Source organism: Solanum verrucosum, unplaced genomic scaffold, assembly GCF_900185275.1.
Source record: "Solanum verrucosum unplaced genomic scaffold, falcon-dt-bn FXZP01000154.1, whole genome shotgun sequence".
NCBI lineage: Eukaryota > Viridiplantae > Streptophyta > Magnoliopsida > Solanales > Solanaceae > Solanum > Solanum verrucosum.
In genome coordinates, this window is record NW_026020217.1 from 1,446,244 (window position 1) to 1,471,806 (window position 25,563).

The 25,563-nt window shown below is 31.8% G+C and overlaps 2 protein-coding genes and 1 pseudogene across 2 annotated transcripts in view; 2 read left to right on the forward strand and 1 right to left on the reverse strand.

The window, feature by feature from the left end:
* The window catches only part of LOC125830748 (probable serine/threonine-protein kinase PBL3), a 253,789-nt gene that overhangs the window by 70,974 nt on the left and 157,252 nt on the right, over positions 1-25,563 (reverse strand). The window lies entirely within an intron of this gene.
* LOC125830740 (uncharacterized) lies at positions 7,332-11,700 on the forward strand (annotated as a pseudogene).
* Positions 21,075-23,584, forward strand: LOC125830752 (homeobox-leucine zipper protein ATHB-13-like). The gene is made up of 3 exons (XM_049509921.1): positions 21,075-21,453; positions 21,875-22,260; positions 23,137-23,584. Exons 1-3 carry the CDS (start codon positions 21,318-21,320, stop codon positions 23,557-23,559), a joined length of 945 nt encoding a protein of 314 aa, XP_049365878.1. The 5' UTR covers positions 21,075-21,317; the 3' UTR covers positions 23,560-23,584.

Below are 25,563 nucleotides of genomic sequence, written 5' to 3' on the forward strand. Positions count from 1 at the left end.
CATAAACTTAATCTAGAATGAAACCTTCCAAATCATTAACACGAAAACGAATTCCTACGGTTTCCCAAACTAAGATTACAAAGTTATAAAGTATAATCAAACTAAATCAGGTTTATAAATATAGCCTAATGAGCCTTAAAATGCAAACTGAAGGTACTGAAGTTTTTTACAACAACTACATAAACTTCGATTCTATCGGTTTTCATATTAATTGTTGTTGCTACTGGTATTCACTATCTTTTCCTACGTGTTTGATATATGCTTTACTTGAGCCGAGAGTCTATCAGAAACAACCTCTCTACCCTTATAAGGTACGGGTAAGGCTGCGTAGACTACACCCTCCCCAAATACCACTTATGAGATTTCACTGAATATGTTGTTGTAATAAGTACTAGAATTTTTTTATATTTTCTACTGACATATTAATCTCATACGATACTAAAAGACTCCTAGAAAACATAAGATCTAAAGTAAACGTACTAACGTGACTAAAAGTCTAAAACATAATCCCAAGTAATAAGTATGTATCAACTATATATAACTTACTTTGATATGATGTAAAGCTCAAGTCCTTTGTTGAATCACCAAATCTGCAAATAAACAGACATTTAATTAATTCACTTAAATGAAGAAAAAAAGTCTGATTTTTTTTAAAGAAACAAAATAAAATTGGGGGTCTTACAAATAAGTGAAGATTAATAGGCTCAAATAGACAATCAAAGAAAATTAAAGCTCACCTTTGGTAATTTTGCTTTTTTTGTATACTGAAAAAAGAATGTTTAGAGGAAGAAGACTTTTTGATTAGTGAAAGATAATTTCTTGATGATCATATTAATTAATTACTAATAAAATAGCAGAGAAATTAAACAATGACTAAAAGAGTAGACTGACTAATGAATTGGTATTTTCTTAATGTATGGATGACAGATAGAGGAATATCAATTATAATATGCCATTTTGTCTCATTTCATGAAGTCAGAAAACACAAAGTAGAAGAATTGATTATTGTCATTTTTTATACGTAAAAGGGCCAAAAATATCCCTGTACTATTCGAAAAGGTTTAAAAATATCCATCATCCACCTATTGGGCTAAAAATACCCCTCAGTCAATATGTTTGGTCTACTATTACCCTTTAAACTAACAACCTTATATTTTTTAATTATTATCATTATTAATTATTACGTGACGTCTTTCTAATGGATAAAGTTTAATTCCAACCCACCAAACTTTCTCCTACCCCACCCGACCCATATTGACATCCCTTGACCCAAACCCAAATACAAGATCCATTTAAAAATAAAAAAAAATTGAATCATCTCTTCTCCCTCTAAACCTAATATCCTATTTTTCTTATTTTCCTTTTCTTATTAAGCAATTTCAAGATCAATTTCACTATAAGTTGATACAAGTGTGCTTATATATTTTTCAGTATAAGTTGCCCTTTTTTTTATAATTTGCAACTGTGAATGTAATCCTCACCAGCTAGCGTACATCATGTAAGGTAAGAGAAGCTCATTGAAGTAATCTGAAATGCCAAGACTTTTAACAGAAACTAAAATTTAAAATCTAGATAGGCCTATTCACATTAAAAGATTAGTTTTATATAAGGCCTAACATCTGACATAAGCCGCACCAATTTTGCATCTTAGCAGATGATTTCATTCTGAACATTATTTGCATTGAGAAGAAAAAACTAAATCTATATTTCACTTGAGATTAATCTTGAAATTGCTTAATAAGAAAGGAGAAGAAGAAAAATAGGATATTAGATTTAGGGGGAAGAGATGATTCCATTTTTTAAAATTTTTAACGGATCTTGTATTTGGGTCAAGGGATGTCAATATGGGTGGGTGGGGTAGGAGAAAGTTTGGTGAGTAGGAATTAAATTTTATCAATAGAAAGACCCCACGTAATAATTATTATTAATAATAATTAAAAAATATAAGGTTGTTAGTTTAAAGGGTAATAGTGGACCAAAAAGATTGACTGAGGAGTATTTTTAGCTCAATAGATGGATGAGGGATATTTTTAAACCTTTTCGAATAGTACAAGTGTATTTTTGGCCCTTTTCTGTTTTTTATAAGACATACTATATAAATATGCTCTCTAACTTGACCTGAACTGATATTTATACATGTACCTTGGATACATGCTGGTCAAATTAGATATTTGAGGCTCAAATGCATGTATTTTGGATATATGCAGGTCAAATTAGATATAATTTATATCAAATACATTGTAACGGAGCATGATTCACATGTACCTGAAATATTTGGATTCTCTCTCCTCTCTCCTGTCCTGCTCATAAAGAAGGAGGGAGAAAGAGGAGGAGAAATGAGTGATTATGTAATTAGTTTAACGTATATATAATTATTTTAAAGTAAAAAGAGAAAAATCATACTAAGAACCTATCTTTCACTCATCAGAAAGTCTTATTCACTGTTTCCTGTGTATACAACAAAGCAAAATTACAAAAGGTACTGAGCTTTTGTTTGATTCTCTATTTGAGCATATTCTTAACTTATTTGGAAGACCCCCAATTTTTTTTTAAAAAAAATGTTTCCAGCCTTTTTTTTCTTCATTGAAGTGAATTAATTAAACCTCTGTTTAATTGCAAATTTGATGATTCAGCACATGAGTTGAGGTTGACAACGAATCAAAGTAAGTTATGGAACTATTGCAATGTGCATTTTGCTTTTTTGCTAATAAAGGGAAAAAATTTCAATGTTTTTTTACTTATATTACTCATGAGATTTATATGCCAATAGAAAATATAGAAAATTTCTAGTACTTATTATAACAACATACCTATTAGGAGAATTAGTAAGAGTGCACTATTTTAGGAAGATGTATATATTTAGGAGACTATTACCTTATTTACGATAGTTTTCATATAACTTTGGCTACAACGTCTATACAAAAGGACAATTGTCATCTTCTGCAAATCCTTTCATTATGAGGTCCTATAAGTGGTGTTTAGGGAGGGTGAAGTCTACGTAGCGTTATCCTTAGGGATAGAGATGTTGTTTTCGATAGACTCTAAGCTCGAGTAAAACTTATATGAAACAAGTAGGAAAAGAAAATACAGTAAGGAATACCAGTAGCAACAACAATCAATATGAAAACCGATAGAATTTAAGTCTAAGTTGTTGTTGTTAGAAAATTTCGTAAGGATATATTTGTAAACCTGATTTAGATTGATTATACTTTATAACTTTGTAATCTTAGTTTTGCAAACTGTAGAAATTCGTCTTTGTGTTAAGGATTTGGAAGGTTCCATTCTAGATTAAGTTTGCTTGCTCCGGGTACCATTTGAACGTAGGAAAAGATTTTGGACTCTGTAGCGCGCATCTACAATGTAGTCTTAGGGAATTTGAGAGTCTTGTTTGCCAGTTGAGTGAACCCTTTTTCATTCTAAGTGAATTTTGTGAGGTTATTTCTCTTGATATTTTGTACTCTCTTTTATATAGTGGATTGCTCATCTTCACCCGTGGATGTATGTCGGTTGACTGAATCATGTTAAGTTATTGTCTCTTTTGGTATTTTTCTCAATTTTTTTTCTTCTTATTTATCGTCTTTCAAGATTGCTTTTCTAGCTTCCGCATAACATCTAATTATTTTGGTCCTAAGGGTATCTTCCTATCACTTTACAAGTCAATGTCACATATGACACGGTATCAATGAAATGAAACAAGATAGAGTTGTCTAAAGTTGAAAAAAGGAGTTACTCTACTTTCAGAATATGGTTAGCCTTAGTAATTGTAAATGTTGGTGCTTTATTTATCGTGTCAAGTTCTAATTAAAGATCTTTATTTATAACTTGCAGGATTAATACTAATCTAGAATTTAAGATGGCTGCAAAGCTTTGCAGTGAAGTTATAAGTAGTATAAACTTGGTGAAGAAAAGACATTTGGGAAATTCGGTGAATAATGAATTGGAGGGTGCTAAAAAACAGCTAAAGTTTGTACATATATTTCTCAAGCAATTGGAGATACATAACCCTGAGAATAGGCTTTCTCCATAAATTAAGTCGTTATTTGAAGAAGTTTAGAATGACTTTTATGATTTTTATGAATTAGAATATTCAACTTGTGTGGAACGATAGCAGAACGAAAGACAATCAAAGAGACGGATTACGGGGACTACTTTTCAAACCCTAGGTCGGCAGGCAGCAGTCATGGCTACTACGGCCACTGGACGGCCTCCTTTTGAGGCAATCTATCCTGCCCCACCACCCCAAACCACCACATATGCCACCCTTTTCAATTCCATTACTATAAATCCTAAACAATCTGCCCTAATTAACTCAAAAACAATTGTAAAATCAATCGAAATAATTCATGGAGAACCTACTATCACGTTTTCAATGGAGGAAAGGCAAGACTTTATGATCGAAGAGGGATTACATCAAGCAGTGGTGTTTAAATTATCCCATGGTGCGCCAGATTTGAAGGTATTAAGGTCAATTTTACCGAAACATCTTGGGACCAAGGGCAATTGTTTAATTGGATTACTTGCTCCAAGACAAATTTTGTTAAGGTTTGATCTATATGAAGATTATGTACTAGCTTTATCCCGCTCAGTTAATTATCTTCTCTACAAATGAGAGGGGCACCAATGTGGGGTTTTTCCATGGTCCATTGAATATAACCCTAAGGAGGAAACGACGTTAGCTGTGGTTTGGATTTCTTTACCGAACTTATCTCCAGATTTGTGTCACGCCCTGAACCTACACCCTGGGCGGGACTGGCACTCGAAGACCATTGTTGGCCCCAAGCGAACCCTTGGCCTGGCTTACTTAACTTAGCGGAAGACAATATTCATACTTATAATGATTAATAACACTTAACTGAATTGAATAATAAAATAACTGCGAATGTTTAATGGTTAAACATTCAACTTGGCCAAATGTGGCAACCCAAGTCTTAACAATAAGGACTGATAATGAAAAGACTCAAAGGACTAACATATGACTATCTATGAAGCCTTTAAAACAACTAAGATGGATGTTGGGATAAACCCCACAACATCATAATGAACTAGCTAGAAAGCAATGAAAATAGATCCTCCGGAATGCAAGGAGGCTCGCCGACTGACTCTGAACTGCTCACTGGATCAACGGTGTACTGGAATGCCGATCCTAGTTACATGTGCCTGCATCATAAGACGATGCAGGCCAACTGACATCAGTACATTGAGTGTGCGAGTATACGAGTTGGAATGCTAAAACAACATAGGCTTGAAAAGGAATCTGAAAGAAACACTTACCTTGACTCTTCTCAACTCATGAATACTTAACTGAACTCATTTCAATATAAAGCAGTTTAAAACAAGTGCAAATAAAGAAAAGCTATTTAAAAACATGATGTCAACTCTGTGTGTATGCAAAGATACAATTTAACTCTGAGATGTATGTAAAAATACAAATAAATTGATGTATATAAAAATACAATAACTTCTGTGGGAGTTTCTCTAACCGACAACCATCACATAAGAGCTATAGTGATGATACAACGATCTACCTCACGCTAGTGCATCCTATACCCGGCCAAGGTATAGGACTTGAACTACTAAGTGGATCCACTAGTCTATTGTGAAAAGGGTTCATCTAAAAAGTATGACTTTTTTCTACCCATGGTGGCTACATGGTTTATGGGGGCTGTGAGTTGTTTGAACTCTCCCCCATATCGGTGCTCAATACTACTCCCAAAATATACTAGCTCTTTATGTTTTAAAAACATACTTCTTCTGTGATTTGAGATTAGTGCTAAAAAACTTAGCTCAAAGGCTATCTTGAAAATCTCAGTTTCCCTTCTTACTCCATTTAGAAAGCTATAACTCTTTTATGAAAACTAGCCCGAAGGCTCTTTGGAAATCTCAGTTTCCGTTCTTATTTAAATGTGAAAACGTTTGTAAATCTTTTTAGGAATACATAGTCCCCATATACTTCTTTGAAAAAAAGAACTTCAACTTTACTTCTTACTTAACTCAAAATTTAAGTCTTAAAACAAAGTTAAAACATTTGTGAAAGACTTTTGAAGACTGTAAGAACTCATCTTAACTTGACTCTTGACTTCTCTTGACTTTGACCTTAACTGCTCTTGACTTGACTCTCAACTGAACCTTGAATTGAATTATGGATTTAAGGATTTTGATTTGTGATTGGAAAGATCTCATGTTGTTTAGGAATGATTTGAGATTGCAAAATATGAGAAAAAACTGAAAATCAAAAATACGAAGGTGGGTCCGCCACGCAGAGGCATAATTTAATTTTGGTTCCGAAAATGTCTTTTGAGGCAGAACACCTCGTGTCAGCTCCGCGATGCGAAACTAAAATGTTCAAATCTGGGCACTAAGCGCGCGACGCGCAGCCACTCTCTAATTTCGTCTGACAAATTCCTTCTTCGTTTCCCAACCCCAATTCACTTAAACTCGGTCCTTTTTCTCAAATTACTTTTAGATACATATACCCAGCAAAAGTACCTAAGAACCTAACTCAAAACGACCCTATGATGCGACGTAACGAACTCAAAAACTTCCCAACTCTGTCAAATTCAAGAACGATATATGAATTTAAGAATAGATATCAAGATCATCAATATTCAAATGCTTTTAGGAAAAATCCAACTGAAATAAACATGCTCGGCACGTGGGAGAACGATCCCAACGTTATGAGCTCCTCACATACCTGGTAGAAGTAAACCCTTAGCGAAAACACCAACTTTCTTGATCGATATTGATGAATCTGCCCTTTTTCTCCTTCTTCTTCTCTTCTCCTTTCTCCTTAGCCCTAACGTGAAATCCCAAATTCTAAAACTGACTAAAATCTGATTTGACCCATAATAAACTCCTAAAAAACGGATTAAAATAATAGGGCAATGAAAAGACTAAAATACCCCTTAAAATTCCGGATTGGACATTTCCTTAATCCAACAGCCCAACTTCCAAAGACAATAACTCACTCATACAAACTCGGAATCGCGCAAACTTGGCGGCGCTGGAAAGATCATTCCAAGGGCTTTCCAACCATATCTGGAATCACACCTAACTCATACTGAGCTAGGAATTATGGCCGTTTGAAGTTGACCAAAAACTCACTATAACTTACTTAAAGATTTTCCAGATTTCCTCATTCTTTCCAAAAGTAACTATTTCCAGATTTTTAAACTTCCTTCTAGTTCTTTCTAGTTGCGAGATGTTACAATTTGTTTGCAAAGAAGTCTCTGTTGTCTATAGCATCAACATTTGGGAAACCAATAGCTATAGATAAAGCTACTCAAATCAAGTCAAGACCTAGCACGGCTAGGGTCAAGGTTATACTTGATCTAATGGAAAAGCTCCCAAATCGTATAAGGTTGCAGTTTGTGGATGGAAAATCTGGTAAGTTGATCGAGGTTTTTCAAGAGATAGTATATGATAATCTACCTTTGTATTGCAGTTATTGTAAGCACCAAGGTCATGATGAAGATAATTGTCGTTTGATTTCGAAAAGAAATAAAAATAACAAACAAATTGATGATATCATTGAAGGTGCTTTAAAAGGTACTAATGATAGTGAAAAGTATCAAGGCGATGCGAGAGAGATATTAAATGAAAAAAGAAAGATTGTAGATGTCGATCAAAGTAAAGCTACGTCTTTAGATCGACAATTGGTTGCTTCCTCTTTCGAGCAAAATCGTGTAAACTCAATGGATGTTGATACAAGTAATATTAGTGTTCAAACAACTACCGAAAACAAAAGTGATTGTAATAACCAACAGGCTACTACTAATGAGGTGCAATCAAAAGAAGTTGGGCTGAATTTGATGTCTAAAGCAACTAAAAACACAAGGGGAACACCAATAGTTGGGGTTGATGCGCCGCGAGTTGATTCAGGGCAAAAACTAATGGATTCAGGACAAAAAATAATGGATACATTTGATGTTAAAGATGCTGAAATTCTGGGCAGCATGTTTTGTAAGTTGAAAACGAGAATCCAACTAAATACTGGACACTGGTTGCACACAAAAAATCAACTAGTAGTCGGAGTCTTTTCCCTACTAGTCAAAATAATTCTCCATGTAGTGAAAAGGGTCCGACTGGGAATTTTCATGACAGTGAGAAGAGGCAAGATACTAGTAATGCCTCAAGAGACCTATTATGTTCGAATAGCTTTGATGTTTTATTGAAGACTACTGGAAAGCAAGTAAGGTTAATAGAGAATGACCACGATTTGATCCAAGAAAAACAAGTCTCACCACCTACTTTAAATAGCAAATTAAGTCTAGAAGCTCCTGTATTTGTGCCTAAATGTGTGCTTGCAAGGAAGAATGAGTCAATTGCCTTAGTGTCAAATACAAATGATTTGGGTGAGGATTCTCTTGATGAAGATGAGGAAGACAATATGTTGGACATTTGCTTTGATAGAGTGGCTAGGGAAGGGGATATATCACCTAGGCAACAAAGAAGTGGAAGCAACAAAAGCAAAAAGAAGACATATGGAAGGCAACATAGTTGGGATGGTAAAATGACTGAGGAGTTTGTTCCAAGGCACCTACTGATTCAACATGCAAAGCAAAACCATTTGACAGTATCAATAGGTTCAACTAGATCCAATAAATCCATAAAGAAGGTATGAATCATCAAGTGTTGTTGGATAGGTTTGAAGAAGAAGACAAGTTTCAAGTTACTTTTGATGGGCAATCAATTTTTTTTAATTCATGCTTTAGTAATAGAAAGTTTGAGGCTGGTAACTCAACTTTCTTCTTGATTGACATATTTTTACATTATTTAAGCATCCTCGTTTGTAATATCATCATGGAGTGTATTACAAACTCTGTGATGATCAGAAAATACTTAGTTCTCTCTAGCTATTATTTTCTTCATGCTTGTTAGGTATTTCATTAGGATTAGTAAGGTAAGGTCTAGCCCTCCTTGCTTGTACTTGTCCCTATTGATATTTTTTATGTTTAATAAAAGACCGCTAGACTTTATCTAGTGATAAAAAAAAAAGAATATTCAACTTAAAGAAAAAAAAAAAAAAAAGAGAATGACTTCTATGAGATATGGTGCCATATGGATGAAGAAGGCCGGACAAAGGTCTCAATCAGAATGACTTCAAAGGTGCTGAAAAAACTAAACCTGGCGTAAATAATCAGAGGCGTATCCAGGATTTCGGTAAGATGGGTGCACGATTACGAAAAAATGCTTCTTAAATATAAATTTGATCGGTTTGACTTTTAGGTTCTTAATATGAACCATTAAATTTTAAAAATTATAGGTCCAAAATATATAATACTACTAGTTTTAAATTTTAATATACACATTTGATTTGATTAAATAAAAAAATTTATAGTGCTAAATTTTTTTAAGAATTTTCAATGTAACACACTTGAAAATTTTGAAAGATTTAAGAAAAAAACAAAAGAAAAATCAGTTGAAACGCCAAAAGTATAATTGATAACCACTTGGAGAGGTGTTACTCAATAACAGAAGATAAATATAAGATTTAAATTTCTATCCTCACTCAGAGAGGTGCACCCTATCCTATCATCATCATATTATTAAATGATACTTTGAACGTGGATTCACATATCTATATTTAAATATTTTTTAACATATAACACTACTATATATGATCTAGAGAGGGGAGCATGGGTTCACGTGAACCCACGGCACCCCCTGTAGATACGCCCCTGCCGGCGTTCATTGCTAGGCGAATAAAAGATTCAAGGCCATTAAGATCAACTATCGGAATCACTGCCGAGATGATGACATTTGTACGTAGATTCTTTGCTTGAGAGTGTTCTTGTTCTATGGAACTGTATAAAGGATTTTATTGTCCCTCACATCACAAAAGGTGAAGTTCTTGAAAAGAAGCTGATATCTCTGAGATTCCTCATGTTTGCTGCATATTCTTTCGTCTATGAGCACGAGACAATAATGAGTGATCTTTCCTTGAAGATATTGTACAGCACCGCGATATGCATGAAGAACTCAAGGACCTCGCAGAACGTGTTCAAGAGATCGTTAATAGTTCAAAGTATATCATTTTCTTCTCTGTCTGAGATAATCCTGTTTGGTATCACTTGTTATATCTTTATGATGTCAAACAAGTGGTTAAGTTTGTTGAAGAAGAGGCGAAAATAATTTGTTTTAAAGTCCTAGACTCTTCACTCTTTGGCTTCCCCCAAGACTAGTGGATTAGGATTCCTCAATTGTTTTTTGGGCAAGCTGGAGGAGCTGTTCCATTCTAAGCTTGACTTAATTACCGAACTGAAGCATCAGATTGGAAGATCGTTTCTCAATCATTTTTCAGAGAACAATGGTGAGCATGATGAAGTTTATGGTCTTGTAATAAGTGTTACTGAAAAGGCACAAAGTAGGCATGCCTGGTTTGGGCAAGACTACTCTTGCCGAGCAGATTTACAATGATCAGATAGTTTCCTGTTACTTTGATATTCACGGTAAGTGTTGAGCATATTCATGGAGAGGAGAATTGTTACTTACTCTTTTGAATGATGTTGAGCCTTCTGATCACACGAAGAAAGCAGATGATCAATTAGCTAAAGAGTTGCGTCAAGTTTTGTTGAGGAAGAGATTCTTAATCCTCATTGATGATGTATGGGACACAAAAGCATGGGACTATTTACATATGTGCTTTCAAGGTATTAAAAATTGGAGAAGAAAGTCTAGATGCACTGAACATCGATAGCTTGGAAGAGAGCATGTCGATAATTGGATTCAGTTACATGAATTTGCCACATCATCTGAAGCTTTGCTTTTTGTATTTTGGAGGATTTTTGAGGGGCAAAAGCATTCACGTCTCGAAATTGACAAGGTTATGGTTGGCACAAGGTTTCGTACATGAAAATAAGGAAAAAGGACTAGAAGATGTTGCACAAGATTTCTTGAAAAACCTTATTAGTAGAAATCTAGTCATGGACATGGAGAAGAGGTTCAATGGCAAGTTGAAAACGTGTCGTGTTCATGATCTATTGCACAAATTCTGCTCGGAGAAGGCCAAACAGGAGAATTTTCTGCTCTGGATCTATAGGTACAAAAGAACTATATATACTACTCACTCTGTTTCAATTTGTTTGTCTGGTTTTGACTTGATATGAAGTTTCAGAAAAATAAAGTAGACTTTTGAATCTTGTGGTCTTAAACTAAAGATAGAATGCACCAAAATGTCATTTAATCTTGTAGTTTTGAACATGTCATGTGGAAAGTTTAGAATTAAAAAGTTGCCAATGCCACCAGTGATGATCAGTATACTACAATGGCGCGTGATATCTCCTTCATCCTTAACAGCTTCAAACTTGTTAAGGTATTGGATTTGGAATCAATCAGCATTGGTTATACTTGGAGGTTCTAAAGTTACTAAACAAAGCCTTTGAAGGAGTTCAGTGGAATGTGAATGACCCTGAACTCAAATACGTAAAATTGGACAGCCTCAACTTTGCTCAATGGTCGATTTCTGAGGATTCGTTCCCTAGTCTTGAACGTTTGGTTTTAACAAACTGTAAGAGGCATGAGAAAATCCCTTCTTATTTCGAGGACGTTGTTTCTCTAAAAAGCATTGAAGTAAATTGGTGCAGCTGGTCTGTTGCTAATTCAGCAGAGGAAATTCAAACAACGCAACGTGAAAATATGGCAAATGATGCGTTCACAGTTACTATACAACCTCCTGATTGGAATAGAATATCATCTCCTTGACTCTTATCTGGTAAATATGTTAATCCTTGCCATGTTCATCTGTCAGATGGTCATTCAACTAATAGTTATTACTTCATAAAGTCGTCTTTCTTCTTTATTATTTCAATCTTCTTTCAACAAAGAAAGTGACTTTCTGAGATAATAACTATTAGTTGAATGACCAACAAATCAACACGAGGAGTACATTTCCACTCATTCATATTTGTTTTGTAGCGGAATCTGTTGATTTGTCAGTGTTATACTCGTGTTAGTTGCCTTCTCTTCCCCTGAATGGAATCCTGAGCTCCTTGTACGGCCTGGACAATCCTCATCTCTATGAGCTAGCTTCTGGGGTGTGAGTTAGACCCAAACCCTAATTTGACACGTACCTGTTGGTCAATTTCGTTGCCATATTTTAGCTAACTGGATAAAAGTAACTCGTAATTTTTATAACAAAAGATCAATGTATAATGAAGTTTGTTGGCTTAACATTTAACACTTTGAATGTTAATTTGAATTGTTTCATTCTCACATAAATATTTGCTTCCTGAACTTATATGTCACTATATCAACAGTGACGGATCTAGAGTACGATGTACATGAGGTTCACGGGAATCTAGTAGCTTTTGCTTAGATCGGTATTAACTTCAAATATTAAATCCGCCTTTATATATCATAGAAAGTATATACTGAGTATACAATATATCTAGCCAAAAGTCATAGAAAGTAAACATTGACTATACAATATAGCTTACCTATACATGAGTTATACATTGACTATACATTATGATACACTCAAAAAATTGAATCTAACTTAACTATGCATGAAGTATACACCGACTATTAATCTTTAGCGTTTTTAATGGTATTCATTAACAAAATAATAAACGGTATTATTAGTATCTTAAAGCGAATTATAAGCAAGTGAGGTTGTTCTAATGAAAAATATTTAAAGTTCAACGTTCAGTTTTTGTACTTTTTATGTTTCTATTTGATTTTCAATAAGTTTTTTTTTATTTGAAATAAATGGCAAGTGAAATTGTTCTCAATCTCCATCAGAAGTTCAAGAGATTATTTTTTTTTTCAAAATAAAAACAGTAGAAAGAATAATGGTTTAATTAAACTTGTTTTAAGTTCGCAACATACATTTACTAAAAAGAATCATTATTTTTCCATTAAAATTTTCCATTATAAAATATTCCGTGGCTAATTTTTAAAATATTTTGATAGAATTATGTTTTATCACAAATTTTCATCGATTCACCCTTAATTTGTTTCTAGTTGTGATATAACTTCAGACATAATGGTCTGAAGTTATTTATCTTATATTCAAGGTAAGTTGGTCCCAGTTGATATTTATGTTCTTCAATTTTGGATATGCATAAGTACACACTTAAAATTGTGTAAAGTAGAACAATTAGACACATGTATCTTATGTAATGTCGTTACATGTGTATTATATCACGTAGAACATGTGTATCTACATTGTGCACACCCAAAATATTAAAAAGCATAATTATCAATTGAGGCCAAATTAAATATCACGTTTATATATTATATAGTATATTCCATACAAATATATGCACCTCTTTCCTTCCTTCAAATTCCACTCAATACACCTTTTCTCTTCACGGTCAAGAGTTACTATAAAATAATTTAAGTTGTTACACATTTTTAAAAAAAATGAAAATATACTCTACTATATATAATATTTACAATTGTATAAAGAAGGACATAATTCAACAACATTAAAGAAAAATGATTGTTTTCGAACGGCAGGTTAGTGTTACTGATTAGATAGAACATCATGCACCCACAATTCGATAATCGATAAGTCCATATAGACTTTAAGATTTTGCACACAAAATATATGTGACGCTCATAACGGAGAGCAAATCTCTGAAGGAGTGTCTCACATCACAATGAAAGAAAAAAAAGTTAATGACCTTATATATAAGAATGAGTTCATAATCAATTCTTCAAACGGGGTTAATTAAATTACCTCGAGAAACAAATTTATATCGATGATTTAGATCCAAAACATACAATATCTTAACAGTTAGACCATACTGTTACATAATAGTTCTAAAAGATTGAAAATTATGTGAGTGGTTGAATTGGCAACTTCATGATGATAGTGTTGTTGAACTTTTACCATGCAATTTCTTAGGGGGGGAACTGTCTTTCAATTAAGCAACATAATTACTATGAATATATCTTTCCCTTTTTCTTTTTTTTTGTGTGTGTAGTCCCTATATATATAGACTATATAGTTTTCATGACCTTACTAGTTATAAGTTATATACAACTGACAATTTTCAGAAATAGCTAACTTTAGGCCGTTCCTTAGCTACAGTTTCAATATTTACAATTCGTAGCTACGTATTAAAATTAAATTAATTAAGATAATGAAAACTGCATCTACCAAAATGAAAAAAAATAATAATAAGGAAGTTAGAAGATGCATTACATATTTAATCCCAATAGACAAATTCAAGTGGCCCAACTCGATCAAAACGTTACAGTAAATTAAAAAAAATAAAAATCGAATCCACCATTACACATTTTTAATAATAAAAAAAAAGAATAGAACAAGTACCACTACATATATAGTGAAGTGATAAGTACTTTTTCAATTTTAAATAAATGTTTTGAACTCGAATTTTTAGAGTAAGATTACGTTTTGTAGGAAGCGATTTACCTCCTATAATGGAATTTCTTAGTGGCCGAAACGAATTTAGATTAGTCGCTCATTTATTTATAGAGGCAGAGGTAGAGTTTTAATTACAAATTAAGCAAAATTTAGTAACTTTGATTTTGTTTCCAACCTTTCCATGAGTTCTCACCTTTAGCTCCTTAATAACTCGAAGTCACAATCTTAAAATTGAAGGTCGAGAACAGTGACGAAGGTAGAAATTTCACTTACCGTATTAAAAAAAGATTAATATATATCTCCAAATAGTCTTTAACCTATATATACATAATTATTTTCATCCCATGGTATAATTTTTCGAAAAATATACTCATGCTAACCACCCTTAATTCGGTTTATATAGATGCTTTCCACTTAAGCAACCGATAACTCCTTGGTCACTAGTTTTGATTGAACTTTTATATTCGTGTTAAGAAATTCGATTAATATATAAATAATTTATCAAAAAAATTGTAATTAAATATTGAATACCGAATCAAAAATCAAATTCGAGAAAAAGCAATTAGTTGACAAATCGCTTTCAAAGAAGAGTGTGAAGCATAGAAGAGAAAGCACATGGGATCAGTTTTTAAGCTGAACACATCAGAACTCTTATAAATGAGGGGCATGTGGAGGCAAAAAATTCATTTACCTTTTTTTTAAAAAAATAAATAAATTTAATTTAATTTAGTGAATATTTAATTATATCATATATAAACTATTAAAAATTATTTTAAATTTTTTTAAAAATTCCAAGTATATGAGGATAGCAGAAACTAAGAACATGGATCCACCCTATTTCCAATGGGATTATTGAAACTTCCAACTAATAAAGTCATGTGATGCTGTGATGTTTCCTTCTCTTGTCTTTGCCTTATATATATATATAATAAAATAAAAATACATATAATATTCTTTATTTTATTTATTTTGAAATAATTAATAAAATTTGTACATGAAAATGGGTCCCAATACCCTCAAAATATTTCTCAATCTCCATCATTTATTTCAGATATAGTTGTACAATATATATATATCGGGATGGTGAAAGTAAATTTAGTGATGGATGCTCTATTTTGATATCATGTCAGATAAGAGTAAGATCAACATACACTCTATTATTCATAGAGTTTATTTAACTTTTCTTTTAAAGTACATATGATATCGCATATTTTCACTAATTGTTTTAAGAATTGAAAATTATCTAGACACATTTGAATTTGAAATAAAATTAAGGACTAATAGTTCTTGATACTCCAAGTCCCACAATATTCATGAATAAACTAGGCAGCCAATGATACCCTCATCATAAACATACGTTTGAATGCATTAATATATATATATATATATATATAAGAAAAAAAATACCACAAAAGCAAAAGGAATCCCATGCATGTAGCTCCCCACGACACTTCCATATTTATATAAAAAAAGAAGGGTACGAAAAAAAAATGAATGAGTCACATCTATGGTCCATTAATTTCTATTTTCTTGAAAAAATAAAATGGAGTTATCGGGTTTGTAAATGGTAAAAAAAAATAAAAAATTGGCTCTTCCAGGAAAAATCGCTTCCTTTTTTCAGGGACTTTTTCGCAATTCCTTATCACTTTGCTTTCTATAAAGCATAGTGTCAGTCTCCCTTACTTTATATGGTAGGAGAAGGTATGAGAGAAAAGTACCACAAGAATAATAATTATAAATATATACTACTATACTATTTATTGATAATAGTCTTATTCAGACGCGGAGTCAGATTTTGAAACTTATTATAAGGTTCGAGATATTTCTCCTTTTAAATTACAAAATGAGTTTGATCGAATTCGTATCTCGATGGCTTAGAGATATAAGTTGAATTCAATCAATTTGATAGAGTGATAGAAATGGATGAATCGTTAAATCAACAACTAATTTGTGGCAGCATGTGTTTGTGGCCAATTTTGGCACAGAAGGAAGGGACACTCTTTGCTGTATTCGAATATTATTCAATTTTCTATGGGTCCTAATGTTCCATGTCTAGTTATATATCTTATAGGTTATTAATTAGAGTACTGTCTAATTAAATACCTTACAATTAATGAAAAATTAATAATGTTTTTAAAAAAAAAAATAGAGATTGAGTTGAATGTTAGCGACTACAAAAGTACAAATTATAAATTTATACCTATCTCATTGAATCAATCATTTTTTTTTATTTGGTAATACATCACTTAATTTTAACTTCATGTTGCGATATGTGTATATAGGTTTCAAATTCGACCTTATCTTTCCATTCACCTATTCATAAGGAGTAGCAGGATCAGAATTTTCGTTAAGTGATTTAAATATAAATAAATACACACTCAAAGAAGTGAGAGAATTCAACATTGATCGTGTGTGTGTATATATATATATATATATATATATATATATATAATCTAATCTTGAATATACAATGTTATTTTCGCCGAAGAGGTTTCGGATGAACCCCTTGCACATACTTGGTTCTGTCCCTATTCGTGAGCCCACTACCTTTTCCTAAGAAGTGTACGACCATTTCATCTAAAAGCTCAAGTGGGAAAGGACATAATATAATTTATGTACTAATTATGCCTCAAACATGCCTCCTCTCACATACAAATTTGATATTTTTTTGTCATTCGTCAAGCATGTTGATTTTTTTTATAATGAGCGAGGGTGAAATTCAAATATCATGACCTGCTCTGATATCATATTGAAGTATGAGACGACTATTCTCATCTAAAATTTGTTAAAAAGAACAAATTTTTATTTACTTTATTATTCCCCAACAAAAACATATTCCAAATTAAACAATGGCAATTCTAAGAAAATGGTAATTTAAGGTAGAGAAAGAATAGAAATGTGAAAAGTACTGAAATTTTTTACAAACAATACAAATGGATTTTATATTCAAACAAGAAAAATAGGTTGTGATGTGAAAGAAATATATTAGGCAAACAAAAAAAATTTAAAATAATTGTGGTGGTGTTGATAGAGACTTACAACCTCCTCTCTAATTTTTCATCAATGACAAATGTACACATCAATTAACCACTTTAAGTATTGTAAGGTCTCAATAATTTACTTGTGCTTACATTATTTTGTAACCCTAGCTTGTTCTTGAATCTTACAAGAAGAATCTTTTGTCCTAATCTTTCTATATTTGGTTATGACAATTTTTCCATGTAATAACATACCACATGACCTATGCAATCAAAATTTCTAATCTATCACGAATGTTCTATATATGTTCAATCAACAATGTACATGTTGAAAATTCCAATACTAATGAGTATTGGATATGGGGTCAATTTTGTACCAACTAATGTTATTTTATGTGAATCTTTAGGGTTCTTGAGTTTATTAGGTATTGGTTCAAAATTCAAATAATAGATAAGTTTAGTTCACATGTCACTATTATACTTATAATAACTTATGTGTATATATATCTATGAAAATGTGCAAAATCTCACCAAGAATTGCATTTAGAATTCATGGAGTATTGTTCAAAAATTCAAAAAAAAAAATTTGTTTAAAAGTAGTTTTTAGTTTTTCCAAAAAAAATGTTATTTTTTTCAGTCAATTTTTTGCAAAAATGGAAAAACTATATTGAAGAAGTTATTCTTTCTTGGCATTTGGTTGAAAAGAAATTTCGCAGAAAAAGTTGACTGGATTTTTAACCAAACATTAGGATCGTTTATTTATGTTTTTTTTTTTTTTTAGTGGACTATTGGTGGACAAAATAGAAAGGGAACAAAATCGCCAATAGTGGAATGAATGAGATTTCTTCATTTGAAAAATTCATCCTTCGAGACTTGAAAATAGACAGATTCTTGATTGAAAGCGCTCCCCCCCTCTAATGGACACTATGCGTAGCGTAGATTCGAATTAGTTATGATTATGTCTAGGGGAGTAGCTACATACTCTTTAGGGTGTCCAATTGGACACCCTTCGTCGGAAAATTATACCGTATATACAAGTAAAAATAATATACAAAATAGTTAAATAACATATTCTGGACACCCTTAACACAACAAGATGTTGTAGCCTAGTGATTTAAGGTGCCTTGAAAGAGCCAACTCTTTAAGCGTTTGTGAGTTCAAATCTCTCTAATAGCAGCTTTAAGCCTCTCTTTTTTCAAATGTTTTCCCTTTCTTAAATTTTCTAGTGCACCTTTCATCTTTTTCCTTTTTTTTTATAATTTTTTTAATGTATATTACATACTTTTTTTTCAAATATTTTCATGTATATTACATATTTTTTTTCAATTTTTTCATGTTTATTACGTAGTTTAATTTTTTAAAATTTTCTAGTACACTCATTCATCCAAAAGAAAAAATGTATTCGTGTACAATTTCTGGACACCCTTCATGAAATTTCAGGCTACACCACTGATTATGTCTATAATTATCGAATATCAAATAGTTATTAAAAAAATTCAAATTTACTTTTTACTTTATGAAAAAATCTGACTTTGCCCTCCTTTAAAAGTTTGGCGGATCCATATATATATATATATATATATATATAATTATTATTTTTTATTTTTATTTTTGCCGTTATAATTTTAACCCGAAATTGTCCTTGATCAACTCTGAAGAGAGGAAGGAGAGAGGAAAGCGGGGAATAACGACATGTTTCAAGATAAAGTCATTTCAAATTTTGGAGGATAATGGACACTTGGATTGGAGGGGCACAAATACAAAATAAAATGAAACAAACTATGCATGGTAGGGTTTATATATATATTTGAAATAAATAAATTAAAAAAGAGGGTGGGGTTATTGTTTGTTTTGTGCACCTTTTCCAAGAGTTCTCTTCAACTATAGTAGTAGTAATATATTCTCGATATTTTAATTTGTTTATCTGATTTTAACTCGACATAAAATATAAGAAATAAGTAAAACTTTTGACACTTGTGGTTTTAAACTTAAAATTGATAGAATCTACCAAAATACTTCCTTTTATCTTCTGATCTATAACGTGTTATGTGGAAAATTAGAATAATGAATTGCCAAAAAAAGGAAAAAGACACTTTTATAACAAATTAAAAAGAAAAGTACGGCAAAAATGAGGAAGAGGAAGTAATATGTATATATATTTTTTAACCCCACTACTCGAGAGTTTTCACTATTGAGCTTCTTTGATGATTCGAACTCACAATCTTATAATTGAAAGGAGGGATATTGCTTACTATTCAAGCAACTCCCTCTTATCGAGGAATAGTATATATCTTCCTTCTCCTATATAACTTTTAATTTTTCTTCATATGTCACTCAAATTCAAAATAAAATGATATAGAGGCCTAATTTATACATAGGCTATATAGGTTTGATGGTGAGTGAGAGAAAAGGATAATGGATGGGAAAGGCCATAGTCCTAATGCACGATAGGTGTTGGTAGGTTAGGTGGCAAACCCTGCCCCCTCTCTAGGACCCATCCTAGATTCCTCCCCCTTCTCTCTCTTTAACCCCCCGCCCCCTCACCCCCACCCCACCTAAAAAAATAATACTCCCTCTGTCCCATTTTATGTGGCACCATTTCCTTTTTTGTCAGTCTAAAATAATACTCCAATACATTTATGAGGAGAGAGAAAAAAGAATCTACTTTTTAAAGGGCAATTTGGTAAACATTTCAAAGTCTTCATTTATTTCTTAAATTTTGTGCCCGGTCAAATGTTGCCACATAAAATGGAACGGAGGAAGTAATTTTTTTCTAAAGAATTTAAGTAGTATACATTGATAAAGTCATGTACATATTTCAATTTATCAATCATAACAGGTTATTATCGTGCTATTTTTTAAGTCGCCGTATTATATTATTTGAAGAGTTATTTATCTATTGTTAATATAGAGGTGGAGTCTGAAATTTAGATAACTATATTTTTTGCTATTGGGTTCCAATAATTTAATATTTATATAATAAATAAGTTTTTCAACATATATATATAGATATAAAATTTAAGTTGAAGTTTCTAAATAATGTTTACCTAATTATTTAACTTAGATAGTGTAAAAGATATTAGATATATATATCTATGCAAGGAGAAGACAATTTATTAAACTCATGACCAAAATATGTATCAAAACTCTTTTTTTTTCTTTTACCTTATATTTGCAACATACACTAAAAGATTATAATGGAGAATTAATATTAGTATTATTTTTCTCTAAACTACCCACTATGCCCCTAAAATCAATAAAATATGAACCCCATTTTCTGTCCTATAGCAAAAGAATCAGTTGCCCTCCTGATTTAAATTCATCAAGGACAACTGTCATTACAGAAAGATACACACTGCCCACTTTTGTCACTTAACAAGCCAAAATATTAATTAATTAAAATAAATAACTAAAAGGGATTAATGAGAAAAGATAACTTGGTAGTGCTTGAAAGTTAACTTAAGTAAGTACTTGAAACAAAATAAAATCAATAATAATGGTGGCGGGGAGTTAAGTACTATTAGAATTCAGGTTCGAATTCTGAATATGAAAGTTTTCAATATGAATGTAAATTTAGTTGGACTCAATACAGATATTGAATATCATGGTGAAAAAAAGTACTACTATTAAGAAACATCCAACACCCTATCTCTACCATACAAATACATAACAATAAACCAAAAAAAAGAAGATAAAATAGGAAAGAAAAGGTTCTCTTGTAGTTGATAAGGTATATAAGCCATCCTTTCATCACAAGAATAGAGTGCCTCTCCTTCTAAATTAACACTACCTTATTTATATTTTCAAATAGCTCTCTCTCTCTTTTATTTATTTTATACTAAAAAGAGATAAATATACTCTTAGTAGTATTTCATACTTATATAAACATTTTTCCCCTCATTTCTTGAAGAGAATTATTTGATCTCAATTATTTTACTCCTCTCTCAAGCATTATGAATATTCATAGTCATAGATATTTGGAGTTGTGGGAAAAAGTGTTATAGGTTATGACTTGCACTAATTATGAAATGGCTTTCTTTCCAACAAATTTCATGCTACAAACTCCTCATCATGAAGATGAACATCAACCTTCAACTTCTCTCAATCCCATTCTTCCCTCATGCTCACCTCAAGACTTCCATGGTTTAGTTTCTTCTCTTTTCTCTATTTTTAATAATTTTCTTTAATTAATTTATTAATTGTTTTAATAAACTTTTTCTTCTAGTTAGGTGTTTGAACATATATACTTATTATTTGCAAATGTTGAAATATTATTCACAAATCAATGTTTGTTTCACAATTTTGTTTACTTCAACTTGAAATAGAGAATATGAAGTTAAAAAACTATTTTGACTTGTAACAACAATAACATAACAAGTGAGATCTGCAGAAGGTAGAGTGTACACAGACCTTATCCCTGCCTCACAAAACTCTATAATTCTTTATTTTTCCCGAGTGAAATTCATGTTCAAACACAATTTCAACTTCAGATACTCATTATTTTTTCAACTTCAACAAGATATTATTGTCTTACATTTTTTAGTTTAATGTGTGTGTGGGGTAGGTATTGCTTCATTTTTGGGAAAAAGATCTATGTCATTTTCTGGGATGGATGGAAATAATGCTTGTGAGGAAAATCATGGAGAAGATGATTTGTCTGATGATGGATCACAAGCTGGTGAGAAGAAAAGAAGACTCAATATGGAACAAGTAAAAACTCTTGAGAAGAATTTTGAGTTAGGAAACAAACTTGAACCTGAAAGGAAAATGCAATTAGCAAGAGCTTTAGGGTTGCAACCAAGACAAATTGCAATTTGGTTTCAAAATAGAAGAGCAAGATGGAAGACTAAGCAATTGGAGAAAGATTATGAAGTTCTTAAGAGACAATTTGATGCTATCAAAGCTGAAAATGATGCTTTACAAACTCAAAACCAAAAGCTTCATGCAGAGGTATGTAACAAAAAAATGTTTAAATTTTATACATCGTTAGTACTAGTGAACATTTTTTTTACAGTATCAGATCATATAAAGATTATCAAACAAGTAAGAAGAAACAGGTAAAGATGATCTAATAATGATGTATATAGATTACTTAATTGAAGTTTCCTTTTTCTTGTTATGTAGGAATTAAATAACATAATGTTGCACTATATGTATGTGAAAACCTTGTTTTCTTGGAGGTGTAGGGAGAAATATTTGAAACTTGAACATATAATAATATGTTGTTTTTTATTTTATTGGTTGTCAAAATTTAAAAAGAATATACTATTTTGGTGAAATATTGGACCTTTTCATGATATATACTCTATGGTGCATGATTTTCAGTAAAAAAATAATTCTTCACATGTTTTTCTTTAGATTGATTTGACTTCTTCTCATCATGATGAATTTTAAGTGTACCAAAGAAAGCTCTGAAAAAGAAGAGACATATCTTGATCATTAATTTCTAGCTAGTAGGACTATATAGTAGTACCTCCAATCACATATATCATCATTATCAACCCCTTTGTTCTTTTTGTTATATTAATCTATTATACTAGTACTATTATAATTATTTTGCTCAATGTACTAGTTCAAATTATATACCACATAGTTTAACCTTTTTGTTATATAAGGAAGATACCATCTTTATCTCATTATATTTACACTTGAAAAAAATAAATAGGGACTAGCGATGAATAACTTATGTCACTGATCCTATTTAAATGACAGATTATTAAAATACCATGTTATAAATAATTACTACTTTATAAGTAATCTTTGACAACTTATATTGTCGGTGCTTAGAACCTAAACAATTTTGTTTTTATGTTCAAATGTGGACAGATAATGTCACTAAAGAATAGAGAGCAACCAACAGAATCAATCAATTTGAACAAGGAAACAGAAGGATCATGCAGCAATAGAAGTGAAAACAGCTCAGAAATAAAGCTAGACATATCAAGAACACCAGCCATTGACAGCCCATTATCCAATCATCATCCAAATATTTCTAGTAGACCTTTTTTTCCACCTTCAATGATAAGGTCTAATAATAATAATAATAGTAATAATGGGGTTGTGGTACCTCATCAACTCTTTCACATCAATTCATCTTCATCAAGACAAGATCTCAAATTAATGGACCAAAATACTACTACTACTAATAATAATAGTAGTGTCAAAGAAGAAAGCCTATCCAACATGTTTTGTGGAATTGATGATCAAACAAGTTTCTGGCCATGGCTAGAGCAACAACATTTTAATTGAAACTTTTTTGGAGACCAAAAAGTTTACTTTTTAAAAAAAGTTGTTGAGTTGAAGGAGCATTTTAAATTATATCATATGATCGATCATATTTCTTTTGAGTTCATGAGAGAGAGGGAAAAAAAAAGTTACTCCTACTTACTCCTATTTGTTTTGTGGTGTATTAGGCATTTGTATAAAGTAACCAAGTACATTTCAAGTACTTTTTATGGAGAAAAATATTAATAAAGACATGTCTTTTTCCCCCTTATTTACATTATTACTTACACTTTATCTATCGTCTATGATTATATCAATAGAAAAAATGAACATTCTTGTTTTTGTATTTTCATCTGGTATTCAATATTCATTTCAGACCTGATTAATAATTTAGGTTCGCACATAAGAAATTCACTTTTGAATGATGAAATATTCCTTATGAAGGCGTGCACAATTTCATTTTCATAACTCAAATCAGAGACTTATGATTAAGAATGTAATGATACTTATTACCTCGCCACGACTTTGAATAGTTTTATCGATTATGAACGTGATGATACTTAATTATCACTTCACCACGACTTTGAATAATCTTATCAATTACTCCTACCATTGGTTTTCACCTATTTTGTTTCTTGATTTTGAGTGATGTTTACATTCTTGTACTATTGCACATAAATGTCCAAAGTATTTTTTAACTTTTTATGATTGTTTCTCATATTTTGTGCCTAAAATTAACCAATGGGGAAAAAAGGGGTGGTGTGAAAATAGGAAAGAGGAGAATCAAAGCACACATTCCAAGGAGAAGGAAGAAGACAAACAGATGAAAGAGTAGAAGAAAACAAGGAGAGTTGGAAATGGTCATTCTCGTGAAGGGGACTTTAGCAAACTTGTGCTGACAAGTGATAATGAAAGAAGGGTATGGTACCAAATATAAATCACAAAAACATACTATACAATAAATTAATTAATGAAATATTTGTATAGTGAAAAAATATGAAAATATTGAGGGGTTGTTAATTTGGTGCTTGGACAAAATATAAGTATATAGGTACTCTAAGTTAGGCTTAGAGTCTTTCACTTACCCTAACAAGATTGATGAATAATCAATTACTCGATAACGAATTTTCTCATGTTTGATTGATTTAAATGTTGTGAATTTTTTTTTTTCAATAATGTTATTATTATCCAATTTAGGAAAATGAATTTTCTACTAAAATGTACGTAAGAAAAATATTTTTCAAAATTCTCTTCCCACTTCACCATTCACCTCCCACCCACCTCAATTCACCAAAATGCCCCTAATCCCTAGTGCCTCAACCTACCACCTCACACCCTACCCCACCCCGGGTTGCCCAATTCGAGAACCGCCCTGACCCAAATCAATCCTAACCTGGGATCTAATGTCCGACATCAATGGCAGAACTAGAATTTTTAACAAGGGAGTTCAAAATCTAAAGAGGTAAACACATGAACGGACCGAAGGGGTTTCGACATCTACTATATATACATAAAAAAAATTTAACCATATATAAATAGTACTCCCTACGTCTCATTTATGTGAAGTGATTTGACTTGGCACGGAGTTTAGGAAAGAAAGGAAGACTTTTAAAACTTGTAGTCTAAAATGAATGATAAAAGTTTGTGTGATTATAAATCATTTTTATCAAGGGTAAAATGGACAGTTTAAAGTTAAATTGTTACTTAATATAGAAATGTGTAATTCTTTTTTAGACTGTCTAAAAAGGAAAGTAAGTCGTAAAAATGGGACAGAGAAGTAGTATTTTTTGCTGAAGGGGGTTTAGATCTACCCCTTGAATGTATGTTGGCTCCGCCCCTGATCGACACAAAATCCTCTCGGATGACCTGCGACCAGACCCCAACCCGAATCTGACCCTGAATCATGACCCAATGCCCAATCCAACATGAAACCCGACCCTTAATCGGCACAAGACTAAACAACCCCCGACTTGAGACTCGATCAGGTAAAGTATTGTTGTCAGGGTTGGGTCTCGGGTAGGGATCAAA